This window comes from Schistocerca piceifrons, chromosome X, assembly GCF_021461385.2.
Source record: "Schistocerca piceifrons isolate TAMUIC-IGC-003096 chromosome X, iqSchPice1.1, whole genome shotgun sequence".
Lineage (NCBI taxonomy): Eukaryota > Metazoa > Arthropoda > Insecta > Orthoptera > Acrididae > Schistocerca > Schistocerca piceifrons.
The window spans coordinates 689,618,099-689,638,506 of record NC_060149.1 but is presented as its reverse complement, the minus strand read 5'-3'; the positions used below and the strand labels follow the sequence as shown (position 1 = coordinate 689,638,506).

At 41.9% G+C, this 20,408-nt stretch overlaps 1 protein-coding gene across 1 annotated transcript in view; it reads right to left on the bottom strand.

Moving 5' to 3' along the window:
* Positions 1–20,408, bottom strand: part of LOC124722617 (tubulin beta chain-like) — a 109,366-nt gene that overhangs the window by 54,354 nt on the left and 34,604 nt on the right. The window contains exon 3 of the mRNA XM_047247753.1: positions 4,852–5,098. Coding sequence (XP_047103709.1) covers positions 4,852–5,098 — 247 coding nt within the window. The remainder of the gene's footprint in view (positions 1–4,851; positions 5,099–20,408) is intronic.

The window sequence follows — 20,408 nt, the reverse complement described above, 5'->3', positions numbered from 1 at the left end:
CGTGGACTGTTCGAGCAACAAATACGCCGGGAGAAACTGAAGAATCACTACAGGCGGTTTGTTTGTGGACGCAAGCTGGCGCCCGATAACGTTCCAGTTGGGTTTCATCGCGTTCAGATAAGCCGAACTTGATGGCCAAGACATCAGCGTGAGTTCGCTATCACGCTTCTCAAACCATTTAAGAACGATTCTAGTCTTGTGACACTGACAGTTATCCAGCTGAAAGATGCCATCGCTGTTGGGGCGGACATCAAGCTTTAGGGGTTACAGGTGGTTCCTAATAATGTTCACGTAATCCACTGTTATGGTGCCTTGGAATACTACCGCATGTCCCACTGAAGTCACTTTGATATGCACCATAACGTAATACAGCTCCCACTGGCCCGAGTACGTGGCGCGCTACATGTTTCGAGCAACCGTTCGTCTTCAACCTGGTTTAATAGAAAACGGGAGTCATCAGACCAGGCGACACGATTCCATTGATCCACGGTCCAATCTTGATGACGCAGTGCCCATTGTAATCGCAATTGAAGCTGCTGTTGGCTCAACATGGGAACACACAGAGGTCCTCCTCTGCTGCGGAACACCGTGTTCAACACTGTGCGCTGAACGGTGTGCTCCAAAACACTTGTGCCTGTGCCAGCACTGTACTCTGCCTTCAAATCTTTCACAGATCGACGCCTGCCTACCCTGGTTTAGAGAGCGGGCAAGCCGTACAGACAGACAGAGAGAGAGAGAGAGAGACAGACAGACAGACAGAGAGAGAGTTTTTTGGAAACAAAATTTAAGCAGCAAAACTAAGGTTTTCCGGAAATAGAAACTAGAGGGGACACGACTAGAAACACTTAAGTAGGAAAAATGGAATCAAGCTAGACAAGAATATCCATGAGGAACGATGAAGTGTTAGACACGCTCAGCCACTAGAGAGGGCCTGCCAAGGTTTATGGAGGTAACACAGGTTGGGTAGCAAGATGATGATGAAGGCGAAGAAATCCATGAGAGATAGTAACTCAAAATGCACAGCAGCAGAGGGGACTAAGAGGCAGCAGCCGCGACTGCATGTAGAAAGAACACAGGGCCCACTATGGTCTTCTCGTGCTATCGCTGGAACAGCACAATTGCTCCGTGTCCTGACCATGACCAAGATGTCACCTTCCCTTTCCTGCTGGAGAGATAATTAAGCACAAAAGTTTGCTTAAGGACGATTTACGTGATTAAAGCTACAATCGGAAAATAAAGGACAGCTGAGGAACTTACAACACAACCAAAATAAGAGTCGTATTCAGGCATATTCCACTCTTCAGCTGCGAACATACAGAAGCTAGCCGGCCGGTGTGGCCGAGCGGTTCTAGGCGCTTCAGTCTGGAACCACACGACCGCTACGGTCGCAGGTTCGAATCCTGCCTCGGGCATGGATGTGTGTGATGTCCTTAGGTTAGTTAGATTTAAGTAGTTCTAAGTTCTAGGGGACTGATGACCTCAGATGTTAAGTCCCATAGTGCTCAGAGCCATTTTAACCATACAGAAGCTTACTGAAAAAAGGGTATCATACTGATACACGAAGCAAACAGTGCTGAAGACATTCAGCACTGACACTGAATCTGGCCATCGTTGCTGTGCTATTTTGGGAGTAATAATGAAAGAAAAGAAATACACTAGGCAATGAGGCGGGCGGGCGAGCGAGCGAGTGATGTCTAGTAATGATTGAACAAAGACAGTCTAACATACGGAGCCAAGCGTGTCCACTCCACGTACCTGTGTTACAAGCTGGGTTACTTAGACGTTGTTAATGATAGCCTATGTGCTTATCCCAACTTATAATATTCATGTAATTCATATGTACTTGTGTACATTAACATTACGTTGAACAAAATGAGCTATTCCTGTTCTGTTCCTTTAGAAAAGTTTAGTAAGCGGTGGACGTTTCAAGAAACATATTCATGTGATCCGGATTTGAAAAGCAGATTGGATATACTGCTGATGATACCCTTGGCTGATGATCATTCTCCATCCAGGAAAACATACCAGGTTCTATTAATTAAATCTTCGAGCCACTCACATACGTAAGAACATATTCCTTATTCTCGGATCTTCGTCAATCAGTAGTATGAACACACTTTCTGGAATATGGAATCTGCGTGATGCACTTCGTCAATGGTTCACTGGATATCGTACGAGAAATAGGAAAGCCAAGTATCGCAAGAGCAATGGTTTCTATATCCGTACTGATTTGTGGATAAGATCTTTTCTGTCACAAAAAACTTTAGTATATTTCAACTCACTGAACAATTCTGTAGAAAACTGTTGTTAAGGATATGGATCTACGTTTGTGGGTTGTTCTTTTACGGAAAATTGGGATATAATCGGGTTTGGGGAAGAACCGGGAGTCATTTCTCTTTAAGAAAATGGTTCAAATGGTTCTGAGCACTATGGGACTCAACTTCTGGGGTCATTAGTCCCCTAGAACTTAGAACTAGTTAAACCTAACTAACCTAAGGACATCACACACATCCATGCCCGAGGCAGGATTCTAACCTGCAACCGTAGCGGTCTCGCGGTTCCAGACTGCAGCGCCTAGAACCGCACGGCCACTTCGGCCGGCTCTCTTTACATCGTGAGAGAGCAGAATGGGGCACTCTGCAGAACTCATCGTCTTCGAACGTGGTCAGGTGATTGTCACTTGCGTCATACGTCTGTACGCAAGATTTCCACACTCCTAAACATCCCTAGGTCCACTGTTTCCGATGTGATAGTGAAGTGGAAACATGAAGGGACACGTACAGCACAAAAGCGTACAGGTCGACCTCGTCTGTTGACTGACAGATCGCTGACAGTTGAAGAGGGTCGCAATGTGAAATACGCAGACATCTATCCAGACCATCACACAGGAATTCCAAACTGCATCAGGATCGACTGTAAGTACTATTATAGTTAGGCGGTAGGTGAGAAAACTGATTTCATGGTCGAGCAGCTGCTCATATGCCAAACGGCAATGCCAAACGGCAATGCCAAACGGCAATGCCAAACGGCAATGCCAAACGGCAATGCCAAACGGCAATGCCAAACGGCAATGCCAAACGGCATCTCGCTTGGTGTAAGGACTGTAAACATTGGACGCTTGAACAGTGGAAAAACGCTGTGTAGAGTGACGAACCACGGTACACAATGTGGCGTCCGATGGCGGAGTCTGGGTATGGCGAATGCCTGGTGAATGTCATCTGCCACCGTGTGTAGTGCCAACAGTAAAAATCGGAAGCGATGGTGGTGTGTTTTTCATGGACGGGCCTTGCACAAGTTTTGCGTGGCACTATCACGGTACAGGCCTACATTGATGTTTTAAGCTCCTTCTTGCTTCCCACTGTTGAAGTGCAATTGGGGGATGACGATTGCATCTTTCAAAACGATCGAGTACATGTTCATATCCCAGGGCCTGTGCCGAAGTGGTTACACGATCATAACATCCCTGCACAGAGTCCTGACCTGGATCCTATGGAACACCTTTGGGAGTTTTTGGACGCCGACTTCGTGCCAGGCCTCACCGACCGACATTGATACCTCTCCTCAGTGCAGCACTCCGTGCAGAATGGGCTACCATTCCCCAAGGAACCTTCCAGCACCTGATTGAAGGTGTGCCTGCGAGAGTGGAAGCTATCAAGGATAAGGGTGGGCCAACACCATATTGAATTCCATCGTTATCGATAGAGGGAGCCACGAACTTTTAAGTCATTTTCAGCCAGGTGTCCGGATACTTTTGATCACAAAGTTTATGGTATTGTATCGTATGGTATGTAACTTAAGTTTTTTATGCATTTTTATCTTTCACTGAAATAAATTTGGCGTCCAAAAAATGAAAATCATTGTTATCTAGCTTTCTCCTAAGCTACCCGAATATACCCAAAATTACCCTATTATTCTTAAACAGGATAGTCAATGTCTGAAAAGCTTTTAAGGGTGTTGCAGGGTGGATTGTGCTGAGAAATAATTGTAACGAAAAAAATCGATACGTTGCGCTGTTTCCGATTCAACTGGCATTGACTTTAGCTAGTCAGATAGTGGCGCGCGCAGATGCTGGCAATTGCACATGCTAAAACGCACATCTGCGGGTCCGTGAGTTATCACTTGTTAAAACGTGAGCGAAAGTTGCTTTTGTTCGGTTTGGCGACACTGTCTCAAGCAGGCTGCTTGATTTTTCGCGCGCAGTTACCTGATTGGCTAACTTTAATGCTAAGTAAACCGTAAATGGCGCAAAGTGTCTCTTTTGTCAGTTATGTCTCAGCGCAGCCTACCGTGCAACAGCCTAACAAAGCTGTTCAGACACTTTCTGACCACCTTATATGTGAGAGTTACCTGCTCTTTTTCCAGTTGCATGGAAGTGTGTGTAGCAATAGAAAACGACAAAATCAAAGCTTAAGTTACACCAGACTGGTCGAAGAGTGAGTTGAAGTCTTTGTTCCGCTTAGTGATTTTACGCAGGAGGAGAATTTTCTAAGATCATGTGCAACATCTCTCGGTACGACTTTGTAAATTGTTGTATGAGGTGGTCCTCTGCAGAATTTTTGTGAAGAGCGTAATATACAGGAACCAGTGAGAAGGGACATGCATGAAGACGACGGGAGTAACTTCCACAGTGCTAGAATAAGCCACATAAGGCAAAAGCTCTAGGCGATGGACAGACTGAAATATATCTAGCTAATACAGAACGCTGAGTCCAAGTGCTACCCTGAGATGAGATTGGCACAGGAGAGGAAGTCTTGGTGTGCCGAATCAAGGAATGGATATGACTGATGAAGACCAAAGTACAAGTAGTCCCTGCAAGAAAAAGAATGTGTAGTAGTGATGGAGTGTACTCACCCCTGGATGCAGTCACAGCTCTCTGCCTCCTTACGCACCACGTCGAGCACCGAGTCCACGCGCTCGGCGCCGTCGGTGTAGTGGCCTTTGGCCCAGTTATTGCCGGCGCCGCCATGACCGTACACAAAGTTGTCAGGCCGGAAGAGCTGTCCGTAGGGCCCGCAGCGTACCGCTTCCATCGTACCAGGCTCCAGGTCCAGCATAATGGCTCTCGGCACGTACCTGCTGCTGCACGATTGGCTCCCAGCTGTCATAACACAAATCAGTAACTAGTTAACTCTGAACTGCATGTACTAATAAAATAGTGCCCCTTGATGCTGTTGGAACTGTGGTGAAGGCGGAAGTGAGAATTCTCAGTCTGCAGAGCGACGAGATTTCACGGAAGATATTGTCCGATTTGGTTTTTAATTGAGAAAGTGATAGTATTGCCATGTATCCTGATTTCCGGTAGATGTCCATTTTTAAGTGATGTCATGACCCGTCACGTGTCGGCCTTAGGCTGGACGCAGTATGATCTGACTTTTGGACACTGATAATTCTAAATATGCGTCTCACTTCAGAAATGCTGCAGCACACTGAAGTGCCGAGAAGAGTTCCTGAATGATTCGATGGAGATGATAAAAGTACGTAAAATACGCACTCCATGAACCAAATGGGACGTCTCGTCGCAGCTGGAATCGTACATCTCGGAAACTTATTTGCGTGGCTTACAAATGCCGCCGTTTCGCGAACAGTGTTTCAAATTTTCGCCTCCTGTAGCCCACTGACGACTCATCTTGACACGACATTTAATACTTCAGTTGCGTTGCAGTGACAGCCCTTTACGTCCACTTGTTCATTTCGTACTTTGGTTTGTAGTAAAACGAGAGAGGCAAATGTGCGCACAACGCCCATCGACATTATCAGCTCACTGTCTGTGTAAATACGGATGTAACTAATGTGTAGAATATATGTGTTTCGGAACGCTAAATATAAACAATTTGGATGGAGCTACACACTAGGATGATGTACTAACAATTTCAAACATGAACCTGTCTTCTTTGTAATTACGCTAATATTCTTCAGAAATGCTAAGTGCAGAATTATTAAGCGCGTGTGTCTTCATCACTGTCATTTAATGCGTGGTTTCTTTGTACTAAAATTTTTTGTGATTTGTCTTGTAGGTTTTAGATACCATGATGACTAATGAAAAATCCTAACACGCATGAAATTAATATTTTTTTAAGAAAATAATTGAAAATACGTCCGTTTGTCTTGACATGTCCTAGTCCCGACAGTTTTTTTTAATTCACCTGTCCTTAAGCTCCAGTTTTCTGCTTTTATCTGGCAACAACACCAGACAGTTATTTCCCATTCCTTTGAGTGATCCAATAGACAGCGGCTCAGAGGGAGAACATCTTCGTTGTAAACGACCCAGGAGCCGGTGCTTTGTGAACCGCTGAAGATATCCAAACTAGGTTGTTTTACCTTTAATCCTCTGCACTGTTTAACAACCGACATCCTTAAGCAGCTGATGTTTAACGATATACTCTGATGAGTCAAAATGTTAGTACCATCTGCTTAATAGCTTGTTTGTCCGCCTTTGGAACGAAATACATCACCGATTCAGCGTAACAGGGATCCTACAGTTTGTTGGTAGGTTTGTGGAGGTATTTGTCATTATGTGTCTACGCAGATGTCACGTAACTCTCGTAAATAACGGGCTGCCGATTTGCGTACCCCGCGATGGCGCCCGATAGCGACGCAGATGCGTTTCATAGGGCTTAGATCAGGCGAATTTGGTTGTCGAGACAAACTTAAGTGCACTATAATGCTCCTCAAATCACTGTAGCATGGTTCTGGCTCCGAGACACGGACCATTAGCCTTCTGAAAGATGACCTCGCCGTCGGGCGTGTCTTCGTTTACTACCACAGATTCCATGCAAGTCTAGGAAAGTCTTCCATAACATATTACTGCTCCCAAAAGGTTGCGTCCGCGGTGCCCTGCACGTTTCGACACACCGTTCACCCCGATGACTGCTTTTGTTGAGACGACCGTCTATCTAGTGTAGTAAAAATGCTATTCACCCGCAGAGCCGACACGTTCCCATTGCTCGACGGTCGAATCCCGTTGGTCCCGTGGCCACTGTGATCTTCACTGACGCTGTCGTTGGTTCATCATCATGTGAACACATGAGGAACGGTGTGCCTCTGAAGACTCGTGCGTGTACTATTATTGCGCTTTTTCGGCAGAGCTGCCACTTATCACCATCTATCCTACTTCACAGAGCATAACTTCTCGAAACCCCACGTTCTGCGAAGAGTTATGGGCGCCCAGCAATTTTTCGCCTAGTGGTAGTTTCATTGTCCCTACATCTCTCTGTAGATTCTCGTGCCAGTAGCACATGAACATTTGGCCAGCTTCGCCGTTCTTGAGATACTCGTTCACAGGCTGAGTAATAATAATGTACCCTTCATCAGTGTCGCTTATCTCAATCAATTTCCCTATTTGCAGCCCATATCTTCGCTAGCGTGATCCGCAGTCCGTGTCTGCTCCGCTTACATAATTTTGTTGTCGCGCCACGTGCCCTCAACGCCACCAGACGGCATCCAACGTAGCGGTGGGCAGTGATCATAATGTTTTGGCTCTTCAGTGTACGCTTCTAGTGGCACTTAAAAGCTTGTGGAAAGACGACGTAGTACTTGTTAATGTTCGCGTTTGTATCTCAGTAGTATCGAAGAAATGATTTATAACTGAATGGCAAGGCAGCCATCTGCTAACGTGGTTTAAATAGAGCCAAGAGGGGGCACCTATGCGTATACTATGGCTTAACACGAGTTTGAGAATTTGTCACCGGCTACACCAGTCTTATCAGTTATTTAAATTAAAATGAGTCAGTGAAAGTGAGAGGAGAACGTATCATCTGGATAGATCTAGGAAAAGGAGTAGAGCAAGGCTGCTGTCTGTCTACCTCTCGTTCCAATCTATACTTGGAGAGTACAACGACTGAAAAAATCGCAATGCTAAGGAGCAGTTGCGCGACATGAACGAAAGTTGGTAGGTGTGCGTCTGTGTCTGAAAGATGTTTATTCAAATTTCGCGGCAGTCGCGTAAGATGCGCTAATAGCGCCACTATGAAGATGCAAATGGGGTTTGCATTAATCCTTTTAGACTGGCTTTCTCGGGAAGGAAAACTTTTCTTTATTTGGTAATGCACTTAGGTTGTTTTTAACGATTTTAGATGCAAGATTTATACAAACGTATGTACCCCGATTTCAATACATGGATTAAAGTCAGTAATTGCAAAATATTCTAATTTAATAAATAGTATAATGATCAATAATTACCATGCAAAATAATAACAATGTTCAATTATATAACGGAATGTAGCGAACCAACCACGTCCGAGTATTCTGGAGGACACGAGTTACTACGCACTGTCACACTGACTTGCCGAGATTTTCATAGTGATGCCCAACAGTTGGCAGCGCTTGCGTATGATGGAGAGGATGAACATTCACAAATTTGCACCTAAGTTTTCCATTGGGAAAAAGATACTTCTGTTGCAGCTAAGATACAGTAGAAGTTAATATATTTAGCTGCAGCCAGAGGGTCTGAAAGGGTAAAATTCACGCTGTAACGGTCGTGAGCTTTAGTTACGTTTGAGACTGAACGTAGTGAGTTGATGTTAGTCAAGAATGCCTTTAAGGCGACAAAGATCCCAGTGTCAATACGTCACTGAGTGAACGTAGTCGTATAATAGGTCTACGAGAAGCTATATGTTCCTTCTGCATTATTGCAGGAAGACTTGGCAGGAATGTAGCCACTGTACATGACTACTGAATGCGGTGATCATGAGAATATACCGTCAAAAGAGGACCGGCTCCGGACGGTCACACGTCACTACCGAGAGCAAGGACCATCGTGTTCGGCGTACGGTTCTGGCGCATTGTACTCTATCTGCAGCAATTTGAGTAGCAGTTGGCACCATAGTGACAAGAGCTCCGAGCCAGACGTCCTGTATCGTGCATTCCACTGATCCCAAACCACCGCCATTTGTGACTTCAGTGGTGTCAAGCGAGGGCCAATTGGAGGGCAGAGTGGAGGTATGTTGTATTTCCTGATAAAAGCTGATTCTGCCTCGGTGCCAGTGATGGCCATGTGTTGGTTAAGAGGAGGACGGTTGAGGGTATGCATCCAACCTGTGCGTGCTACACACACTGGAACTATGCCTTTAGTTATGGGGTCGATTTTGACAGCAGGAACACTTCCGTGGTTATCCCACGCACGCTGACTGCATATTTGTACGTCAGTCTGGTGATTCGATCCGTTGTGCTGCCATTCATAAACAGCATTCCAGATGGTGTTTTCCAACAGGATAACGCTCGCCGCATACCGCTGTTGCAACCCAACATGCTCTGCAGAATGTCTACCACCAGAGCTATCTCCAGTCGAGCACATACGGGACATCATCGGACGACAACTCCAGAGTCATCCAGAAACAGCGTTAACCGTCTGTATTGAGCGACCAAGTGCGCGAGGCTTGGAACACCATCCCACAAACTTAACATCTGGCATCTGTAGAAAGGAAGCATACAGACGTGCATGCATTGTGTTCAACATTCTGGCAGCTACACCGGGTATTAATTTACCAGCATTTCACATTTGCTATAGCTTATCTCGCGCTCACAGTAACCTGTGATCTTGCGATGTTAACCACATATGGTATCTTGACAAATTTACTCCCGAAATTTCGTTACTGTACAATTAATTTTGGTATTGCGTTTTTGTTTACCACTACCACTTAAATGAAAAGGGAGTTACAGGAAGAATATGGTGTTTGAGGTTTGCAGACGATTATGAGTCTCCTACGAATTCATTAAAAAGATCAGAGGATATAATGGATACGACTGAAGCGGAAGGAAAGATTTATGGAGTTAAAATCAGTATAGAGACAATTTTAATTGGACTACGAGGGAAAAAGAGAGATTAATTCCGTATGAAGGAATATTTAAGAGGAACAAAGCTTTGACAACTTCGGAAACAGGAAACAGACTGACTGGAAGAACAGCACAAAGACGATATCGATGGCGGAAGAGGGTCTTTAGAAGAACAGGAGAATTTTCTGTAGCAATATAGACAAAAATTTGTGGGAAAAATCAGTAAAATATTTTGTGCAGAGGGTCGTGTGTGGTGCTGAAACATGCACACTGAGGGAGAAAGAGCCAGGCAGGGACCTGAGATGAGGATATGCAGGGTGGAAATAGTTGGATGGATCTAGTAAAAAATGAAGTATTCAGAAGAGTGAGAGAGCAAAGACAATGAAAGTAATATAAAGAAGGAACCTGAACTGCATTGGACAAACATTAAGAAAGTGAAGGTTTATAAAACAGTCCAAGAGAGATGTGGAAGGGAAAGAGGAGGCGAGGTAGGAAGAGATTTCAGATGCTGCATGTGATGAACGGCAACATATACAGCAGCATTAAGAAAAAAGGAATAGGTAGCAAGAAATGGAGATGCAAAGGACCTACTCATATAATATATAACTGATTAAGGTAATACCCACCAAGCTAGAGTTTCGTAATGTACACTTTTTTCGTACATTGTTCAACAATTCACACCACTTTTACTTGCTTCATTTCTTTTATTCATTACTCTATCATTACATACTATCTTTGGTGACAGGGTATATCTGCAAGTTTCAACTTTTACGGCATTCAAAAATCTACCACTACCATCTAGTTCACAGTTGGAACTTTGTATTTACAGTTCACTTGAAAATCTATTTAGGAATGGACTCGTATTTACTCCTCGAATACCGGTTCTGTAAATTTATCCAACAGGATTTCGCGAGAATCTTTTTCCAAAGATCCTCCCGTTACCCACAACACATTCGTATGGGATGTGTCGACTTATTACTATCAAAGCGGTGTGTCTGAATTAGTCCCATTTTTACTGTGACTTAACGCTGAACAATACTGTGCTGTTTCCCTTACATATACAAGTTGCTTCCCCAGAATAGTACTACAAATCTGATTCCTCCGATCACCTTCCTTCTGATTTTATGTGATCGTCTCACTTATCGCTTCTTAGTGTCATCCACCACCTAGATGAACTATGCGTGCTGTAGGTTTAAAGCAGTTATATTGTGTTCTCAACCATATCGGCAAATAATAGTGGAAGTCATCCATTTATTCATAATCTTCGTATTATTTTAGTGCAGAACTGGTTACTTAAAATGCAAATTAGGTTTAGATTCTTTTCGCCCTTCTGAAAATACGTACTTTCTTACATTTCCTGTTTTGCGTATTAGACAGTTTTTAACGAAATACGAAGTTATTTTTAAGTACCACTCTGCATTTAGTCGATTATTGCACTAAAACAAGACACACGAAAAAGACATCAGTAAAAAAGCCATTTCTGAAACTTGCGATTCGTAATAGCTGCTACGGTATAGTTTCAAAGTCCACCACTAGGGAGCAGGAGTAGTATAGGAAGGATAGAGAGCCTATATAGAGGTGGTCTAAGGAAGGAAGGTAAAGTGCCAGGGGCAGCTGGGTCAGCAACTTGCACGAGTAGAGCAGCGCCAGTCCGAAGACAAGGTCTTAATGTAACCCCATGCACTGCCCACGCCTCTAGGGCAATTGCGTTGCTACGTTCAATGTCATCACATAACTTGATGCGTATCACCTGTTAAGATAAGCGCTGCCCAACCTCCTTCCATTGCCCATGCCTGTAGGCCAGTTGTACGACAAATATGACATGAAAACAATCACCCATGCACATTGTGTGGATTAGGACAAAACTGGCCTAGGACAATAGGATGACTTAAAAATGGCAGTGAAACGAGTCCCCTCCCTTCTCTAGGCCAATTGTTTCTTGTCATTTGAGGTCCGTATACTATAGCGAAAGGATCACTACTGTCATCAGATTGGCCACCGCCTCTTGTCAGAATAAAAAGGTGCTGTTATGTTGTTCCCTCCACACACTCCTCTAGGCGAAGTGTTTGACAGGACGTTATCCTATTTAAAATGGTAGCCAATATTACCATACCGAATGGTCAAAAAAGGTGATCTTCAAATCCCTTAATTACAACAGATAGTAGAAGAATGTTGGACTTTTCTTTATGATCATCTCCCACTGCTGTTTACAATTTTGGGGTAATGTGGTGCGTTTTTTGACTGATTTTTCTGCTTCCTAGATCGTCAACCAAACACACGGAAATACTAGGCTTTATATGTTTAACAATTTTCATAATGTACTACTATAACATATACACTGATATCCCACATTATTTAATGAGCACAAACAAAGGCACCCCTGTTCTACGAAGTCTACCTTTCACTGTAAAGAATTTGTTTATGCATTATTAGTGGGGTAAAAACAATGTCACTATCAGGCTGTTTTAGAGGAGTCTGATACTAAGATTACAGCAGACTTAAGTAAGAGCAGGAAATGAGTAAGAACGTTTCTAAAGACAAAACCTCGTTAAAAATACACTAAACACTTTTGTGCAGTAGTGCTGCTACCATCACCACTAGGGCAGTATCTGAGTACAACAGACGCGTACTTTATTTGAAAAACTAAAAATGTGTATATCTCTATATATTATTATTCACGTTTGGGCCCTACTGGACCACGCGAAGTACAATCACGGGGCATTCAGTTATTTTCTTTTAGACTTTCTCTCTGCCCAAATTGTTTTCATTCTCTCGGAATGAGCTCTTTTCCTTTCATCAGACCATGTGGTTCCAGTTTTCTTTGGTTTTTCAGCTTGACCAACTACCCAGTCATGAATTTTTTGCCTAAATAATTTTCTGTCTTGAATTTCATCTTGTTTTATATCTGCCTCTTTCATGTCCTCTTTTATAGCAGCAATCCATTTTATTGTCTCAAATTTAGCTTTACTTCGATTTTCGTAGAATTCCACTACTTGTTTAGTTAGTCTGGTAGCATCCATTCTTTTAATATGCCCATAAAATTTTAATCTGCGTTTTTTCATATCCGAATATATGCTGGTGTATTGTTGAATTTCACTATTTGCTCTTAGCCTGTATGTTCCTTCTTCAGTATATTTTGGACCTAGAATTTTTCTGATTACTTTTCTTTCTCTTTTTTGGATTTCTTGAATGTCCTTTTTTCTGTTTAAAATTAGCGTTTCAGCCCCATAAAGGCACTCTGGTTTTATGACCGTGTTGTAATGTCTCAATTTAGAGTACCTCGAGAGACATTTTTTGTTGTAGATGTCTTTTGTAAGTCTAAACGCTGTCTCCATCTTTTGACAACGAATTTCATTTCCAATTTTTTCTAGACCAGTCTCAGATTGTTTCACCTAAATATTTGAATTGCGAAACTCTTTTGATTTTTCCATACTTAGTTTCCAAAAGTTTGGGTGCCAGTTTGTTGCTAGTCATATACTGTGTTTTTTCAAATGAGATTTGGAGACCTACTCTTTCTGCTGTTTCTTTAAGAATTTCTATTTGTTTCTGAGCAATTTGGATGTCCTGCGTTAGAATAACCAAGTCGTCTGCAAAGGCCAAACAGTCTATTCGAATATTTGTTCGTCCTAATTTCACTGGTTGGTCAATTTTGAACTCCAATTTTCGTTCGCGCCACTCTTATTACTTTTTCTAGAACGCAGTTAAATAGCAACGGAGAGAGTCCATCACCTTGCCTCACGCCTGTTTTTATTTCAAAGGGTTCTGAAATTTCTCCTCTGAACTTTACTTTTGATTTTGTACCAGTTAGCGTGTCTCTGATAATTGCCGTGGTTTAAGGATCCAGGCCTTGTTCTTTCACAATTTGGAAAAGAGATTCACGATCCACTGCGTCATAAGCCTTTCTAAAATCTACAAAGGTACAAACTAGTTTTTATTGTAAATTTTTTGATGTCTGAGAATTAGTTTGAGGACTAAAATCTGTTCTGGGCAAGATCTATTTGGCCTGAAACCTGCTTGATATTCGCCAATTTTCCATTCAAGTTGTTGTGCTCGGTTCAGAAGACATTGAGAGAGGATTTTGTATGTGACTGGAAGAAGAGAAATCCCTCTGTAATTATTAACATCAGTTTTGTCTCCCTTCTTATGAAGTGGGTGAATCAAGGCGGTTTTCCATTCATCAGGAATTTTTTCAGTTTGCCAAATGTTTTGCATGATTGAAGTAATTTCTTTAACGGTTTTTGGACCAGCTGCCTTTAAAAGTTCTGCAACAATTCCATCTTCACCAGATGCTTTGTTGCTTTTCAACCTATGAATTTCTTTAATGATTTCCTCTTCATTTGGTGCAAGTGAAACTGGATTGCATTGTTGGGGAATTTTTGGTGGAAATCTTTCTGTGGGCTCGGGGCAATTTAGAAGATTCTTAAAATATTTAGAAAGTTCTTTGCAATTTTCTTGGTTGTTAAGAGCCAACTGTCCATTTTCCTTCTTGAAGCAAAGATTCTGGGGTTGGTACCCCTTTATTTTGGTTTTAAAAGTTTTATAAAAATTTCTAGTATTGTATTTCTGAAAATCTTCAATTTCTAAGAGTTGACTATTCTCATATTGTCTTTTTGTTTGTCTAATTAGTTTTGAAGTGTCTTTTCTAGTTGTCAGGAATGTATCATATGTGTCTTCTGTCTTGTTGCTATTCCATGCTTTAAATGTCTCTTGTCTGGCTTTGATTGCATGATCAGTTTTCATTCCACCAAGCATGTTTCTTGTGTTTTCGTAAAGGAATTTGATCTTGAGCTGTTTTGATAATCTTGTGTTTGAGTTGTTCCCAATTTTGTGCACTTGTTTTGTCAAATTCGTCTGCTAATAATGATGGTTGGATTTTACTGGTGTCAAATTTGGGGATTAATGGTGTCCTTTTGTTGAAATTTTGGGGTTTTAGCTTTAGTTTCACACGGGTTAAGTAATGGTCTGAGTCAATATTGGCGCCTTTACGAACTTGAACATTTAAAATTTCTTTGTGACATGGATACGAGATTGCAATATGGTCAATTTGGAATTCACCTATGTCCTTGTTAGGTGATCGCCATGTCTTTTGTTTTGAAGGTTTTTTCTTAAAATGACTTGACATAATTTTGAGATTGAAATTTCTGCAAAATTCTACCAGCCTCTTTCCATTTTGATTGGTCCATTTATGTGCAGGGAATTCACCGACCGTTTTTCTAAATTTTCTCTCTTTCCCTAACTGTGCATTAAAATCACCCATTAAAATCTTTACATAATTTTGAGGAATTTTGGAAACTGTATTCTCTAACACTTCCCATGACTTATTTACTTTTTCTGGATTTGTTTTATTCTCCTGGTTGATAGGCATGTGTGCGTTAATTAAACAGTACATTTTATTTGCACATTTCATGGAAATTGTCATTAGTCTGTTGTTTACTGGATTTACTTCGATTACGGAGCCAAGAATGTCTTGCGAAATTGCGAATGCAACACCCAGATGCGGAGTGTTTTTAAGAATTCTTTTGTCTGTTTTACTTTTAAACAATCGGTAGTTTCCAAAATCCATGGTATTCTCATCAGGCAACCTTGTTTCTTGCAGGGCTAAAATTTTGATATTTTGTTCTTTTAGTGTGTCTCCTAATTTATAGAGTTTTCCTGGTGTCAAGAGAGAGTTAATATTGATAGTTCCAAAAAATGTTTCGACCTTGGGCATGAGTCGGTCAAAAGACTTCGATTTCCTCTGGTTTGGGATATAGCGTTTCAGCCTAGTCTCCCCGGAATCCGATAGACTAGTTGCGCCACTGATGGCGGAGGATTTGTTACCACCTGGGGATATATATATATATATATATATATATATATATATATATATATATATATATATATATATATATATATATATCGCTATCTCTATCGCTATCAGTGGTGGAAAAGTCACTGATCTCTGTTTACGACTGGTTTTTGAGGAGAGTGACCACACGTTGGGGTACTTGCATAAATATCGATTCGATACTTTTTACCATACACACACTACCCAATGCTTCGGACACTAACATTGTGGGTAAGTTGGTGTTTTGAATATTCTTCATAGTTTAAGTTGCATTATATATACACATTCTTAAATTTTAGAATCAGTTCCCTGGATATTGAAAATGCTCGATGGAAACCGCCTCCTTGAGAATCCTGCTTTACATTACACTCTTAACTGCGCCTGCCTGAACACAATACTGTATGGTTGATGAGGCTGTCATCGCTGACTGGAGCCATTCCACATCAGTGCAGCAATGCTGTCTTACAGCCTGCATGTGTGTCAGTGTCCCATGATTTAATGTTTATTAGTTGCCACAGTACATTCTTTTGACGAATACACACTCTTCGCGAAGTGGAAGAGACAGATGTTAAAATGAGTGTTCTAATTGCCTGAACTATTGCAACATTCACGTCAACGACTACCACTTTACATGATAAGTATTAGGATTAACGTGTCGTATTACTGAAGCTGGAGAAACTTTCTCAGTCTGGGATGTACTATTGAGAACCATAAAAAATTTACGTATTGACAAATTAGAACTGGCTCTTGTCAGTATAAAACATATAGAACATATGTAGCACTATTGTACTATTGCCATTCAGCAATTAGCCTATTAGAGTACTGTGATCAGACGGAAATTTACTGATGAAGTACACTTCAGAGGCAATCAAGACTGGGGAAAAGGTTAAACTATGCTCTGGCCGCCTATAGTTTTAATTATTTGATTGTAAACTCTGTGAACATCAATGTTACACAACTGATTCCATTGCTCAGCTGAATTACGTGCTATACTTCACAAGGAAATTGCATTTCAGAATCAGAATCGATGTTAGGTGTATGTACTATGTGGGACTAGTCTTTCTTAATGCACATTTGTTAGTGGTGGGAGGCAGTACCACACAGCAATGGTCTGCTAAAAAGAGTGACAGCCCTACAAAACTACAATCTACCAAAAAAAGAGGCTTACAGGCGTAGTGTGGACGATCTTTGTTAACACTGACAAACAGATGACAGGTGCTACGAACAGGTGGTACATTAAAATGTCTGTATCGAGACTTATAATACCTGAAGGAACCAATGGATTGAGCAGACTTAAACCATACCCCATTTAAGAAGTTCCACCGCTAAAAACTTTCAGAAATCAATGGACCCATGAAAATTTACTGTATTACTATACCAAGCAAACACTTTTTTGTGTGTGTGACTATATATGCAAAATACATAGTTTGCCCTGCCATAAGAAGAGATTCTAAAAAGTCTGCTACTTACAGTGATCTACATGTGGTGTTTGGATGGTGACTAACAGTAATATAACGTCAGTTCGTAGAGTCTAGGGCAATTGTTTGCCTTTTCTCTGTGAAACATGAAGTCAGGGTAAGAATAGTACTACTACTACATACGAAGCAAAATGTGCAACAGTGACAGGAAACTAAGTAATGTGTAATTAAAGTCGCAGAAATGAGACTTATTTGATCATTGCTCTAGAAAACTGTTAATCAGCCTTCCTTATATTATTGCCATCAAAAACTGCTGGCCTTGAGATATGAAGTGCTTTTATCTCAGACTGTCACAGCACAATTTCGCGATCGTTCGACAGTACACCTGTACATGGAGGGTACTTGATACCTCAAAACTCCACACATGACGTCGGCAGCCACAACATTAGAGTAACTTCAAGGAAGAAGAAAACGTGGAGCATTATGAGATGCTATACTAGAAAATGCTAAGGTTAGAAACGAGGAAGACTTGAGGTGGAGGCGCTGTATAAGGAGAATCAAATTGGGAAGCTGACAAGGATAGATAGTTATTCCCTGTGAGTACTGGCGATTCTTCGTGTTTCTGATGTCCCTGTTAATACATAGCGAACAAATTAATATCTAACTAGACTCATTTGGGACTGCTACTAGTACATTTTTTAGAACAGTCGACTTGAAAAAATTGTTACGGTACAGGAGAACTTTGCTAGCATTGATATTACGTTAAAGTGATTGAATGTTAATGACTCATTACTGGAAATAGCCTCGAAAATTAGACATATAATAAAAATATTAGAGCAATTTAAGATTATAGCCATTACGTTCTCCTCTGCTGAATGTTCCATGCACCTGTCAGGTCAGCCTTATCGCGGCTGGAGGTAGGACCTACACTTTAGTTCAGTATGGATGCTGGCCGATCATTGCAAGAGTCATTCTCGTGTGAGGCACAGAGATGCTGGCCCCGTATTTTGAACTGAGCAGTCGGGGCAGTGTCTCAGCACAGATCTATCTATCTAGGCGAGCTGTAGTTCCTCTTGCCACAAGCTGTTAGCACACACGAGAGGCTGGGGTGGCGACAGCTTAGACACTGCAGACAATGTGTAGAGCAATTCGTGATAACAGACTTTATGAACATGATTTGGACTATTACATTGTATTTTTAGGTGGTTTCAAATAAATTACGTCCCTCTCCTATTTTGATACTGTCCCTTGTAGTGATAGTAGCAGCACAAGGGCAGGAAATTGTTTGGAGTGCAATTTTTAAATATCTCTTACCTGCAGGAATATGATCTTTACAGTGAAACGGACTTAGTACGTAGCAAGAGCGTATTTGTTGATATTTGAAAATTGTTTATAGGGGAATATCTGTATTTGTTACAATATTACAATATTGTAATCATTAAACACTTGTTATCTTCAGCCCAGAGACTGGTTTGATGCAGCTCTCCATGCTACTGCGACCTTCATCCCTCTGAATCGGTTTAGTGTATTTATCTCTTGGTCTCCCTGCTACGATTTTTACCCTCCACGCTGCCCTCTAATACTAAATTGATATTCCCTTGATGCTTCAGAATATGCCCTACCAACCGATCCCTTCTTCTAGTCAAGTTGTGCCACAAATTTCTCTTCTCTCCAATTCTATTCAATACCTCATTAATTACGTTGTTTATCCATCTAACCTTCAGCATTCTTCTGTCGCACCACATTTCGAAAGCTTCTATTCTCTTCTTGTCTTAACTATTTATCGTCCATGTTTCACTTCCATACATGGCTACACTCCACACAAATACTTTCAGAAACGGCTTCTTGACAAATCTATACTCGATGTTAACAAGTTTCTCTTCTTCAGAAACGCTTTCCTTGCCATTGCCAGTCTACATTTTATATCCTCTCTACTTCGACCATCATTAGTTATTTTGCTCCCAACTAGCAAAACGTATTTACTACTTTCAGCGTCTCATTTCCTAATCTAATTCCCGCAGCATCACCCGATTTAATTCGGCTACATTCCATTATCCTCGTTTTGCTGTTGTTGATGTTCATCTTATATACTCCTTTCAAGACACTGTCCATCCCGTTCAGCTGGTCTTCCAGGTCCTTTGCTGTCTGACAGAATTAAAATGTCATACAGTAAAGCTGCATGCCCTCGGGAAAAATTACGGCTATAGTTTCCCCTTGCTTTCAGCTGTTCGCAGTGTAACACAGCAAGGCCGTTTTGGTTAGTGTTGCAAGGCCAGATCAGTCAGTCATCCAGACTGTTGCCCCTGCAACTACTGAAAAGGCTGCTGCCCCTCTTCAGGAACCACACGTTTGTCTGGCCTCTCAACAGATATCCCTCGGTCTAGTATTTACGTGGATCCTGGGCTGACCATTCTCGAAAGTGGGACAAGGTCAAAAATATAGCAAATTATCACAAAACTGTAAATAGCAATGGCAAGTGATCTTACGTTTGTGTATTTACAGATAATGACGAATACTCTCCTGTCAAATGTGCTGATCTAGAAGCTTTAAGGTGGCCACTTTAGATAATTGGTGGTATTAAGTATTTGCCATAGCTTTTAGGGTAAGTGAAGGGAAGGAATTTGTTTTCGCGCCGTTTTTATGTCATCCAATTGGCCTAGATCAATGGAAGGATGATGACTAACTCTGTCTTCGTATGTTCAGTGTTTTTTTTTGTTTGTGGTTTTAGGGCGCAAAACTTCTATGGTCATTAGCGCCCAGCCCGTGACTTAGGAAACAGGAAAAAACCGAAATTTAAAACCAGCAGCAATGGGAACAAAGTCATAAAATTTGAGAAACTAAAAGCAGAAGGAATGCTTAAAAATCCACTACAGAAAGGGGTTGGTTGTCCCCAAAAAAAAGCTTCAAATGACTGACGTCATTTCACTGTCACTAATAAACTGGAGAACGCGGTCGGCTGAGCGCGTGTCATCTGCTAAAATCGACGATAGATCAGGCGATAGCTGTAGACGGGAGCGTAACGGATTAAAATAGGGGCATTCAATTAAAAGGTGTCTGACCGTCCACAGCTGAGAGCAGTGTGGACAGAGTGGGGGAGGATCGCCGCTTAAAAGATGTCGATGGCTAAAAAGACAGTGCCCTATCCGGAGTCTAGCTAAAATTACCTCCTCCCGACGACGCGTTCGGGAGGAAGAGATCCAAGCGCAAGGAAGGGCTTTCACTTCCCGCAATTTATTATGGGGAAGTGTTGACCAATGCGCATGCCATAAATGAGCAACTTGGCGACATAAACCGCTCCGCAGATCGGTGAAGGGAAGCGACTGAAGAGCTGGCCGAGGAAGAGAGACTGTAGCCTTGGCCGCTATATCGGCCGCCTCATTCCCACAGATACC